Raw genomic sequence first — 13,388 nt, forward strand, 5'->3', positions numbered from 1 at the left:
GAGATAGAACATAGAGCTCTGTGCTTGCTAGACAGGTGGTCTACCACTTGAGCACTTCTTCATCAGCCATTTTTCATGTCAGTTATTTTCAAGGTAGAATCTTGGACAGGTCTCAACAAACATCCTTCTAGCTGTGTTTCCCCTTATTGCTAGGATAATGAGTAGACACCACCATGTCCAACTGATATTTGAGATGGAAACTCTGAGTTATTTTTTCTTCAGATTGGCCTTGAATCTGAAACCCTTGCTCTCTGCCTTGCAAGTGACTAGCATTATAAACTTGAGGTACCAAATCTGAGGAAGCCCAGGAGTTCCTCTGTAAGTTCTTTATTACTATTAGACTTGAGTATTGATCCTCTGTGAAACACATTTTTCTCTTCTGTAAAAGTTATCAGTTGGGTTCAGTCATAGTTTAGATTCCATGAAGAGTTAAAAATATATTCTTATTTCTGTAGTTTTCACCACAAATATGAAGTGCATTTGTATAATGTTTTAATTTTCATTAACTCTGCTCATAATTGTGTTAGTTAATATGGCTTCAGAGTAACCAATTTTTTAGATGTATAAAACAGATGTGTGCTTGATTTTTTTAGTTATACAGTGATCCATTTTAAATAGTTTCTGAACACTTTTCTTCTCTCCCAGCCCTTTGGTCTTCACCTTTACTTGCCTATTGTTTGTGGCTCCCAACTTAATACATACGAATCAATGAAGATATATAGGAGTCAAGGAATGAATTTTAAACTCTGCTTTTATAATAGCTTATTATGTGCCTTGGGATAGCCTAGTTAAATAATTTTAAATGTTAACTTTTCCATCTGTGACCCTGGAATAATTAACTTCCTCTTCCAAATGCACAGGTTATTTCATTACAATTTTTTTAATTTAAAAACTTACATGATACTCAAGGGCATTGAGTTAAAAGTAATAAAATCTCCCCATCAGTGAGCACACTTCAGTTTTCTTCCCAAAATGATCATTAATCTAACATTATATAATAAGTTTGGTGTATGTGTATATGTGTATAATCTGTGTGTGTATGGATACACATACACACAAAAGAGTATGTATAAGTGCGGGCATTTATTTGGTTTAGTTTATAAAAGTGGGAATGTTATGCTTGCTCTCCTCCCCCTTAGTATTATTTTACCTACATTCTCTTTTTAAAATCTTTCATTAAAGTTCAGAGAGTTAACCTCATTCATATGTTTTTAATGCCATACCACTTATTGAAGTTATGGAGGTACAATGATTACTTAAGGTTCTTTTTAAATATGTTTTTATTCTAAAAATATTGTACAGAGGGGTTACAGTTACATGAGTAAAGTAATGAGTACATTTCTTATCGGGTATTGTTACCTCCTCCTTTGTTTCTCCCCTACTACTTAACACCCTTCATTAGTAAACATTTCATGTGGACTATGTAATTGTCCACAGTGCACATACTTCTGTAACTCATATTTCTAAAGTTAGAATTGCACAGTCACCAGTTTGATGATAGTCTTCAAAGTCTTGTATCATCACCTCATATACTCATCAGTAGTTAACCTAATATTCTTGTCCTTATCAAAACTAGAAACCAGCCGGCGCCAGTGGCTCATGCCTAGCAACTCAAGAGGCTGCAATCTGGTTCAGAGCCATCCTGGGCAGGAAAAATTCGTGAGATTCTTACCACCAATTAACCACAAGAACATAGGAAGTGGCGCTGTGGCTCAAGTGGTAGAGTACTTGCCTAGAGCTGAAGAGCTGAGAGATAGGGTTCAGGCCCAGAATTCAAGTCCCATAAGAATCACTAATTAAAACTAGAAACCAATTTCACTGCCCTAGAAAAAAATGGTAGTGGGGCTGGGAAGGTGGCTCAGTGGTAGAGTGCCTGCCTTGCATGCTCAAGGCCCTGGGTTCGATTCCTCAGCAACACATAAGCAAAAAGAAAAAAGCCAGAAATGGTGCTGTGGCTCAAGTGGCAGAGCGCTAGCCTTGAGCTGAAGAGCTGAGGGACAGCACCCAGGCCCAGAGTTCAGGCCCTACGACCGGACCCCGTCCCCCCAAAAAAAAAGAAAAAAAAAAGAAAAAATGGTAGTGTCTCAGATATGTCTGAACATAATTTTGGATTACACCAGAGGCTGGTCGGCTTACTGAGACCTCAGGCTAGCCAGTATTCATTGGTTCAAGAAGTATTTCTTTATTCTATACCTGATGTGAGCCTCTGACTTAATATTCTATGGTGATATTCTTATTGCACTGTGAGTATGAAAATCATATATATTGAATTGAAAAGAAATCACTTCTATCCTCCTCTCAGCATTTGGAGTATAGAACTAGGATAAACAAAAGCAATTGGGCATTTTGTTTGATTGTTTTTCCCCGTATCAAGGGTAGGTATAGAAATGAGCGTTCTACTATAAAAATGTGACTACAAATTATTTAGTATATTTTTCTATATTTCTTGGTTTGTCCATTACATTATTTTATTAAAAAATAATTTCTCTGTGGCATTTTGTTTATTGCTGGACACATCCTTCAAATATAATATAAAAACATAATTATAAAAACACTATGATTTTATGTAGTTTCATACTCTTCCTCTATTACCTTAAACTATTTACTGTGCTATGAAGGATACGTAAAATATTTCATATTGTCAAGAATATTTTTATAGCTAAGTTAATAGGTAATGTTGCGTTTTCCTTTGAGCCTTGACTTATAAACTTTGTAGATGTTGATAGCTTATTAATGAGTAAAATTCTCCCTGGTGACAGAGTGTAGTTTAAACTCAACTTTAAGGTCCCTCAATGAATCATGGAGCATTTCTTTATGAGACAGATTAAATAAAGTTCATTTACTAAATGAAATAAAGCAGGTAGTGATGAAGAATAGATTAGACAAGATCTCTTTCCTCTTTGACACAACTAACAACATTATCATGTTATAGACCAGGGGGTCACCCAGGATTTATCTAGTACAAGGGACAAATCTGATTAGTACCTTTGGCAATCTGAGCATGCTTTTATTAGATGAATTTGAATGTCAGTGTCATTGAGAACGAGGCAGATATGTAACTTGTTGTTCCAGTGAACTACTGAGGTTATTGCATTTATTATAAAGAAAAACTGTTATCAGCAGTAGTATGCGTAGCATGGAATGGCCATGTTATTTCATTTACAATAGCTGTCATCATCCCAATTAGAAATTGACAACATAAATCTGGTTATATTTTCATCGATGTCATGAAGTGTATAAAAGCCTTCATTTCCTCTCGGAAAGTTTTCTTTGTGCAGTGCGCTTGCCTTTTAGGGAATCGTTCTTTATTAGTTAGAGTTCATATGGTTGATTCAAATAGCTAAGAATTCCTTACAATGCATATTCTTTCTGTCTGAATCATGATGCAGGCATATCATGAGGCCTTCCTCAGTGTAGTAATAGTATTTGGCATAATCTGTGATGTAAGAAGAAATAGGGCAGAACATTTCATTTTAAGACATTCCCAACTCTGCCTTTCCATTCAAATAAATATTTTAGCTCTCTAGGAGGAATCTTTCTTTGGGGAGAGATTAACTCAGAGAAAAAATGTCAAACTACTGGCTTACAGATTCTCCTTTTGAAAAACTTGGGGCTCTCAAGTTTAAAAATATATTTTCTAGTACCTTCTCCAGACTAAATCAAATCAGAATGTACAAGGATAGCCAGCTATTTTTATGTTTAAGTTTTGCTAATTGACTCTTAAAATCTAACTGCAGCTGTTCACCTTTAAGAGAATAAATGTGTCTTGCTGGGTGGTAGTTTCATAAACCAGATTTTCTACACATTTTAGCACATTCTATAAGTAATGCTCCTTGGTTTGTGGACTATATTTGCTTTACTTCTAGTGTACTCTGTGCACAGTAGATTTCTGAATGTATGCTATACAACCTGAAGTGTTCATTTTTAAGACACTGTTTTGCTGTCTGTAGGAATAAATATTGGATCCTAAAGCCAGAAGGGACCTCCAGAGAACATTTCATCAAGCCTCCTGTCTTTGGTTAAGTGGATATCTAGAGCATTCAGAAGAGATTCTCCTTAAAATACTGACAAATAAACACTCAAGGACCTCATTCAGTAGCTCATTACAGTGTTTATATCACTCTAATAGGCAATAATTCTCCCTCACATCCAACCAAACTCACCTTTGTTTAACCCAGGTATTTTTCTCCTTGTTCACACTTCCAATTGTGTAACTGGACACAAGCAGCTCAACATGAGCCTCTGAGGTACTATTTAGGAGACACAAGGTGTTGTTGTATGGGCACAATACATGTAGGAATAATACAGGCAGTATAAATGTATGGGCCGTTGAATAATTGCTGAAATAAAAGAAAATTTAAATTAATGCACAGTAAAATGAGCTTAACAGTGGAGTTACTTTCAGGTTGGCAACTTTCTAGGTGAGAGGAAAGAAAATTTTTAATGGTATTCCCTCCTTTTTTAAAAAAAAGAAATGTTTTTAGTATGAGCAAAGCATTATTTTTGTCCTCAGTCTTAGTCATTTTCCTCTCAGCTAGTACTTTCTACTTGTTATTGATTTTTGTTCATTTGATTTTCCGATTAGTGATAGAAAGCTTAAGATCACACGTAGGAAATTAAAGGAGGAGGGCAGTGGGATTAAGAGTAATTAGACTGTCAATCAATCAAATGGTATTACTGATTGAGAGATTTTCTTTGTCCATCTTGATTGTGTAAAATAATAGTTTTCTATACTAGATAGCACATTAGAATCATCCATAGAATTTATTATAACTATCAAAATTTCTGGAATATTTCCAATGATTTTGATTTAATAGAAGCTACATTAAGCACTGGTGGCTGACACCTGTAATCCTAGCTACTCAGGAGACTGAGATCTGAGGATTGCTGTTCAAAGCTAGCCTGGGCAGGAAAAGTCCATGAGACTCTTATCTCCAATAAACCACTAGAAAACCACAAGTGGCACTGTGGTTCAAGTGGTATAGACAGCTTCCCTTGAGCTGAAGAGCTAAGGGACAGCGCCCAGGCCCAGAGTTCAAGCCCCACGACTGACAAAAAACAAAGAAAAAGAAGTTCCATGATTCCTACACACTATGTGTATAATATATAACACATAAATAAATACATAATACCCAAATGTGAATCATAATAGAAATTTACATATATAAGATGATTTATTTAACATAAATAAGAATATATACTTGAGAATGCTATTAAAATGGACATTATGATCCAGTAAACAGTGACGTTATTTGGCAACTTGTGATAAATGAACCATCTTGGTTCCTACTGATGCTAATGGAATCGGGATTTTCAATAATCCATTGGAAAAACTCTGTTAGATGATCTAATATAAAATCAAATTCAGAAGTCTCAAATAGAGGGACTTTAGATAATTGAAGGGCATTGGGGTGGGGGAATGATATGGGAAATAAGGGACTAGGAATGAGCAAAGGAGAAGAGGATGTGGCAGAGTATAAAATCACAGCAGCAAAAATTTCTGCAAGCTACCTAAATTCAGCTTTACTTAAAAAAAAATTTCATGAGCTAATGTCTTTTTTTTTTGGGGGGGGGAGATCGGTCATGGGGCTTGAACTCTGGGCTGGACACTGTCCCTGAGCTCTTCAGCTCAAGGCTAGCGCTCTACTACTTGAACCACAGAGTCACTTCCAGTTTTCTGAGTGGTTTATTGGAGTTAAGAGTCTCATGGACTTTTCCTGTTTGGGCTGGCTTTAACACTGATCCTCAGTTCTCAGCCTCCTGAGTAGCAGGGATTACAGGCGTGAGCCGCCAATGCCCAGTTAAACACTTTTTTTTACCTTGTCACTGGTGACTTTTTTTTTTTTTTTTTTGCTTCTCCTAGAAAGCAATGATAAACTTGATTTGTATTGTCAAGTTTCTTTAAATAAAACAAATGAAAGCACATTAAATTATATTGGTTATACTTATGTTTAAAAGAAAAAGAATTGTTTTGTTTTTATTTTATTTAGATATTTTTATTTTCTTTAAATAGTTGTGCAAGGGAGTTGTTTCTAATAGTAAAGTACTGATAAGAGAAAACTACTTAGAAAATCACTGCTTAGGGGAAGCTATTCTCTCAGCATTTTTCTTTTTGCCATGGAATACTGGTTCTTTCAATTGGCCTATCTGATTCTCTTGGATATTTTCAATGAATCCCTATTCCCAGGTTTATGTTTACCACTCCAAATATAGTAAGTTTTACTACCCATATTTTGCGGTCTACATTAATTACATTTAGTGGTATACCACCAATGAGTAAACTAGTTAAAACTCAACCCACATATTTTAAAGCACCCAGGAAAATAATTTAGAGAGGATAATAAATACAAGGGAAGATTCCAAAGAAATATTTGAGCAAAGATGAAAATTAATAAAAACCTAAGGCCATTATAAGTTAATGTTCCTATAGAGGCCACAGTTACCTCTTTGATTTCCGGACTCTTAACTCGCCCCCCCCCAGGTGTCCATCATCATAAAATATTATTATTAGTTTATCTATATTAAGTAAATACTGCTTGTTAATCAACAAATGCTATTAAAACAATTTACTTTAGGATACTCTTTCATTTTTCCTGCATGCATCTTTGAAATGTTTAAAAGGCATGCCAATTTAAAAAAAAAATCAAGTCTTATCTGACAATGAAGACTTGTTTCTTAGCCTTTTAAACCTTTCAAAATTATCTTACCTATTTAAATATTTTATACTTTACCTATTTAAATATTTTATACATCTCATTTGACAAGGCCAAACCAAGCATATAAAGGAAGGGGAAATTAAACATTTCATAGGGTTACTTTAAGTCATGACTGAATTAAAAATATAAATTAAAACTTAGATATATGTTTAGAATTAAATTGTGATGTGACTTTGGGGATATGATTGTTGATTCTACTCCATGCTATTATTTTCCAGCTGAGCAAGGTCTTTCAAATAGAAGCAAATTAATAGACTATCCTGTGATAACACTTATTTCAAGCATAGTACTTTGATTGTTCAACATATATCTGTTATTTCCATTCGTGGCTCTTGCTAAGTCCAAAGAGCTTTATTTTATTGGAAGGAGAAAACCTATATTCAACATCTCTCAATATATCAATATCAATATCTACAAAGCTACTTGCCTTATATAGTTTTCTTTCCTAATTAGTTCACCTAAATACATCTTTCATTTGGTTAGAAGGCAAGGGAAAGCAATATAAACAAAATGTGTGATTGTGAAGCGTAAATGATTGTGTAAGATTTGATTGAGTACCGATCATGTAATAAAAGTCATGTAAAGGTTCCAGAACTCAACTATTTTTCAGTTGTTCTATACTACCTCCGCATCCCTGTGGGTGTCTGATCCAGAGTCCCCTCCCTGTCTCCCGCAGTGACAAGGACCGTGTGTGCAGAACAGTGTGATGGCAGGTGCTACGGGCCCTACGTGAGTGACTGCTGCCACCGAGAGTGCGCGGGAGGCTGCTCAGGACCCAAGGACACCGACTGCTTTGTATGTGGGCATTGTCCCGTTTTCTTCCTCTGCCTGCTTGGGCTCACACATACCGTGTCGCAAGCATCAGCTCATGCGAATTATAGTTGGACTCTGTGAGGACTAACAAGGATTTCTACCTTTGAGAAGTCATACCTCACTGAGTTAGCTATTTATTGATTAACTGGAATGGGGATGTTCTTCACAATGAATTGTCCGTCTGGCTTAATTTATATTAAAAGTCATTATTCATTGGGGTACATGAAGACTATATTGAGATATCTTTTGTAGAATCTGAGAGTATAACAAGTCATTACTTCTTTATATTGTTGCAAGCATTGTTTCCCAACAGGGCAATGTTCATTTTATTTCTTAAATATGAATTTCATGATTATAGTAGATAAATTTATGAATTTAAATGTTCCAGTGTATATTATTCGCAAACTCAAGTAATACAAAAATTTTAGAGTAGCAAATGTAGACTTAAGGCAATTTATATGCTAATCTTTGTGATTTTTATTTTTGAAGAGGACACTGAAAACTGACATTTATACCTTGTTGAAGATACTTTTAATTGCATTTTGGTAGCATATCCTTGATATAATCCTTTTTGTTCTTTGGAATACATATAAACAACTCTGTTGGCAATAGTTAATTCAATATCAGATACCAGGACACTAGCTTCTTTTTTCAGTTAGAATTTTTAAACATAAGACATTACTTTTATTACTAAACATGAACACAAAAATTGTATTCTTTACCTTTCACATGAGCTTGAGACTTATAGTAGAATTGATATCTCAATGTTTAAATGTTTACTTATTTCAAATGAGCAGAATAAACATGAGAGCACTTATAGTGATTACTTAATTTTTTAATACTGTAAGAACCTTTATTTCTCTACCACAGTTCTGTAGGAAAAGGAAACTATGAATTATAGAAGTGGATGGGGACAATAAAGGGGGAAAAAAAGAAAAATTAAGGAAGAGACTCAGTAGGTCTTGAACTGAGACTTATCCCCCTGTCTGTCATCAACATAGCTAGGAGAGAGCAGAAGCTGGATTTTTGAAGACACTCTTCTTTATTGGTGTTACATTAGTAATTCCAAAACAGTAGCAGCAATAAACAGCACTAGCAAAAATCATTGAGTTGAACGTTACACTGCATTTTTTTCTCATGGTTCCATGATTATGAGTAGAGTGCCAAGTGAGCTTCAGAATTCCCATTTCATTACTTTTATGGAATGGTTGACTAGCTCCACTTTGGCATTTAGTACAGCATGTTCGTGAACACCAGTCCAGGCCTGCATTTAAGGTACACTGTGCTTGCAAGGTAAGTTTGCTTTATTCCTCTGGCTTCTGTCCTTTTATTCCTAGGCAATCTATGCACAACATTGCATAAAGTATGTCAGTAAAGCCATTATAAGAATACATGAGGTTTCATAGCCATAAATTAAAGCTTACTGAGCTTTCTAGATTGGTTTTTAATAGATTCCTCCTAGAAAGTGTCATCTTAGTGACTAATGTATCATCAGCAAGTCTCATTCTGATTATGCATCTAGTAGACTATCATCAGGAAATTGTCATATTTGTGATAAACTGCTTGCTAAAACAACAATTGATGAAGCAAATGTGTTAAGGAAACAGAATAAATTAATGCTTATTAATAACTGTATGACAACTTATGATGAAATGTGAAGTTTGCATCAGCTTGCCTTCCAAGTTCTAAATTCTTTCTGTGAAAGCTTAATTTCTTAATCAAGAGAATTATCTCACCCACACTTTTGTTAATTGTATGCTTATATATACTTTTACAGATGCCTTCTATTGACACCAGAACTAACTTTCCTTTCTCAGACATGAGTATTTGTAATCACAGCTACTTAGGAGGCAGAGGGGGAAGACTGCAAGTTTGAGTCCACCCTAAGCAAAGTCAGTGAGATCCTATCTCAAAAACAAAATGCAAAAAGAAAAGAAAAGGAAGAGAAAGGTTAAGGATTTGACTTGAATGGTAGAGTGCTTATATAGCGTTCTAGAGACTCTGTGTTCATCCCTACTACCAGCTGTTGGGAATAACAAACCTAACTCTCATATAGCAGAATTGTTTTAAGATTGTTTTCAAATATGTTTAGAAATATTAATAAATTATTTTCTAAAGCCCAATATGTGCCAGCAGAAATTACCCTTTTAATGTAGTAACTTTATATATGATGTGGCACTTTGAAAAAGAGAAATAGTATTGCAGTTTGAGTGTTGCATGGCACAACAAGATTAGACTATAATAATTAATTATGCATATCAAAATACCTAGAGAAGAAGAGTTTGAAAGTATGCAGCCCATAAGAATGAGTATGTTTGAGGAGATGAGAATACTAATTACTTTGATCTGGTCATTACATATTTATAGGTGTTTTAAATTATAGTACTAGCCTTTATAACTATTTATACTTCTTCCATGTTGATTAGAAATAAATTTAATGAAGTCTTCAAAAAGAAAAGAGAGAAATGGCATCCTAGTATAATTATTGCCGCATGTTTTGAGCTTGTATACATTGTATGTCCATATGGTTATTCACCAGTCAGAACTCTTCCTTTACATCCAGTGAGATGGTCATCAGTCTATTTTCTCACTGTGCAATGAGATGTTTGTACCTAACATGCTACTTTTACTACTAATCTCTTCAGAAACCCACTCAAAGCAAAAACCTAACCTGTAGAATTGGAAGATTTAGTTGATACTAAACACAATGGTTTTTAGTCAATGTGAATTCAAATAATTCTTCACTATCAAATGAATGAATAATTTGACCAAGTTTGAAAATTATTATATACAGAGCCAGCAATTTAAACACTAGGAGACGTAGAAGGTATATTCACTGAGATAACATTACAAAAAAGTTTTGAGAAATTTAGAATCCCAAATGCCTTTAAAATGATCAGATTCTGCAACATTCATAAAATTGGTGTATGTGTGAAATCAAGAATGCATCCACCTCACAGAAGTCACAGCAGTGTTTGACCAAAAAGGATTATGAAGATTATTGGTAATGAAATTAATATTTCCTATATTGCAGGCCTGCATGAATTTTAATGACAGTGGAGCATGTGTTACTCAGTGTCCCCAAACCTTTGTGTACAACCCAACCACCTTTCAGTTGGAGCACAACTTCAATGCCAAGTACACATATGGAGCCTTCTGTGTCAAGAAATGCCCACGTAAGTGACAGAGTAAGAATAACCATATTAATAGCAAATTATTCAATGAAAGTCTTGCACGTCAGCTCATTTTTCATTTGAAACGTGAACCTCATCACCACATTACCTTTTTTTTTTTTTTTTTTTTTTGTCGGTCATGGGGCTTGAACTCCAGGCCTGGGCGCTGTCCCTCAGCTCTTCAGCTCAAGGCGAGCGCTCTACCACTTGAGCTACAGCGCCACTTCCGGTTTTCTGGTGGTTTATTGGAGATAGGAGTCTCATGGTCTCTCCTGCCCGGGCTGGCTTTGAACCGCGATCCTCAGATCTCAGCCTCCTGAGTAGCTAGGATTACAGGCGTGAGCCACCAGCGCCCGGCACCACATTACCTTTGATATAGGTACCTTCACTCACATTTCACAAATCAGGAAATTAAAGCTCAAACTAAATGATTGGCCTAAATGTTGAAGTTAGTGTGAAGAGTTGCTGAGCTGCTAGTTGTTTTCAAGATACCTCCAATGTCTCAGCACCTCCTGATGTGTCAGGAAAGCTCATTACGTTGGGTAGATGATAGAAGATTTTATAATAAGTAGGATCTACTTCTAATAAGAATGGATTCATATCAAAATTTATTATTGATAATGTATTTATACTAGAATATATCATTATAATTGACATCCCACCTCCAATCTTAAAGAATAATAAATGCAAAGATTATTATTTATCAAATTGTTAACTCTTTTGGGGGATCCAAAAATCCTGCTTTCACTGTATTTGATGTTGTTATAATTTGTGTAGGGGAAGGGGAAAAACAAATTGTTTAAATAGGGATTCAGGTGGGCCCATTGCAACAATGAGATGTACAAGTTGTTATGTCGAAAACGAACTATACAACTTTGGTGCGGGGTGGGGGGGGGAGATTGGAGGGTAAGGGGGAGTATGGGAAGGGATGGGAAGGAGAAACAAAGAAGGAGGCTACAATGCTTGATAAGAAATGTACTTATTATCTTGCCCATGTAATTGTAACTGCTCTGTACAGTATTTTCACAATAAAAAAATAAAATAAATAAAATAAAATAACCAGTACTCAGAAGAGATAGAGGAATTGTGGTCCAAGGTGTGTCCCAGTAAAAACAAAAGACCTTATCTAAAAGTGTAATGCATCTCCATACCCTAGGCTGCTCACTTCATTCCTAGAGCAAGCCACTGTTCATGCATGCACATCTAAGCTGAAAGGAATGCCTTTCTTCACACCAGGAGTGATCTGTTACACACCAGAACTATGACCTTTGGAAGAATTCTATCCTAAGTCAGTCTTTCAAGGAAAGACTCCCCAAGGAAGTTACAAGGAGGCGAAGGTCCGTCTTCAGCTTGCACAAGCTAATGCACAAGCTAATGCTTGGTATTCTCCTGTCAGCTTGTCATAGTGTTTTCTCAGACTCCATGAAGCAGAGGTGTGAGCTGCCTGAGAGATGCCAACACTGGGGTCGGTGGTGTGAATTGTGAGCCACCTGCTTATGCAGTGGTAGTCTACTGTGCCTCTTCCTTTGTTCATATCCGATCCTTAATCTATTGCTTCGATTCTTCAATAGGTTATTGATGATTCTACCTAATATTATGAATTTATGACTCTAACAATACCTTGTTAATGATAAGCAGTTCTAGCTGAAAGGTCACTCCCGGACTTGTGGTTAGTCCTATTCATCTCTACCAGGACCAAGAAAAGTATTGGTTAAATGATGTACAATCCTATGTGATAGATGGTATGTTTTAACCTAGGCACTTGAGAGATGTCTGTTAAAATTTTTGCAGTTGGAATTTGCCATAACTCTCTGTGTTATATACGATCCCCACAGATAGTTCCATTATCAGAGTCTCTTGAGTTTTCTGGCCCACATAGCAGAATTGTCTGTGTAATGTGTTTCCTACTGTGGGTGCCACTCATGTCTGGAAACCTTTCATACCATTGCATATAGAGCACACTACCTGAGCAAAGAGTCTGTCGCCTTCAAATCTAAAGCAGCCTGGCAGGTGTCATGTTTTCCGGTTATTGTAGAAGATTTTGATGAAATAATTAGTGTTTACTTTTGTACAGAATGTCTTGACATACCACAAATCACTAGTCCCCTAAACATTTCACCAGAGTTTAAGTAGTAAGATGCTCTTTGTATGATTGGCATACCTTTCCTAAAGTACTACTTTTTTCCAATTTCACTTTGTTCCTTCATGAAAAAAAAATGTGACAAAGCATCTGTGTCACTGCATTGAAACACAGCCCACATTCTAAACATTTTCTCTTGGATATGGAGTGCACGCACTTGATCCAAAGCAGTTTAACTTAAGCTACATTTGTGCTTCATGAACTTGAAATATATATAGACTTCCAGCTTGCATCATGACATGAAATGAAGTGGAACAACGGAGAAACACAAACTAAATGTCATATAGTTTCCAAAGTCTATAAAAGAAATCCACTCTGTCTTGGGGGCAATTGAAGCTGTGCAGTAGTAGCCAAGCAAGTCCTGGCTGCTGTTAACAGGAGCTGCACTTGGATTTGAATGTGGGATATAGGGGGAGGGGGTAGATAATGTTTCACACTGAGATATCTGAGGAAGGAGTATGTCTTTTATACAAACTATCAGTGATGCTAAGCATTTCCAAGCCCCAAACTTGATGGCTGAATGCAACATGATTGCTTATTTTACCT

The 13,388-nt window shown here is 35.8% G+C and overlaps 1 protein-coding gene across 4 annotated transcripts in view; it reads left to right on the top strand.

Annotated features, from left to right (window-relative positions):
- The window catches only part of Erbb4 (erb-b2 receptor tyrosine kinase 4), a 1,023,136-nt gene that overhangs the window by 723,666 nt on the left and 286,082 nt on the right, over positions 1-13,388 (top strand). For all 4 annotated transcript variants that reach the window (XM_070017823.1, XM_070017826.1, XM_070017822.1 and 1 more), the window contains exons 6-7: positions 7,393-7,511; positions 10,564-10,705. In XM_070017823.1, the coding sequence (XP_069873924.1) occupies positions 7,393-7,511; positions 10,564-10,705 (261 nt within the window). The remainder of the gene's footprint in view (positions 1-7,392; positions 7,512-10,563; positions 10,706-13,388) is intronic.

This window comes from Dipodomys merriami, unplaced genomic scaffold, assembly GCF_024711535.1.
Source record: "Dipodomys merriami isolate MVZ:Mamm:240054 unplaced genomic scaffold, mDipMer1.0.p SCAF_1, whole genome shotgun sequence".
NCBI classification, from domain to species: Eukaryota; Metazoa; Chordata; class Mammalia; order Rodentia; family Heteromyidae; genus Dipodomys; species Dipodomys merriami.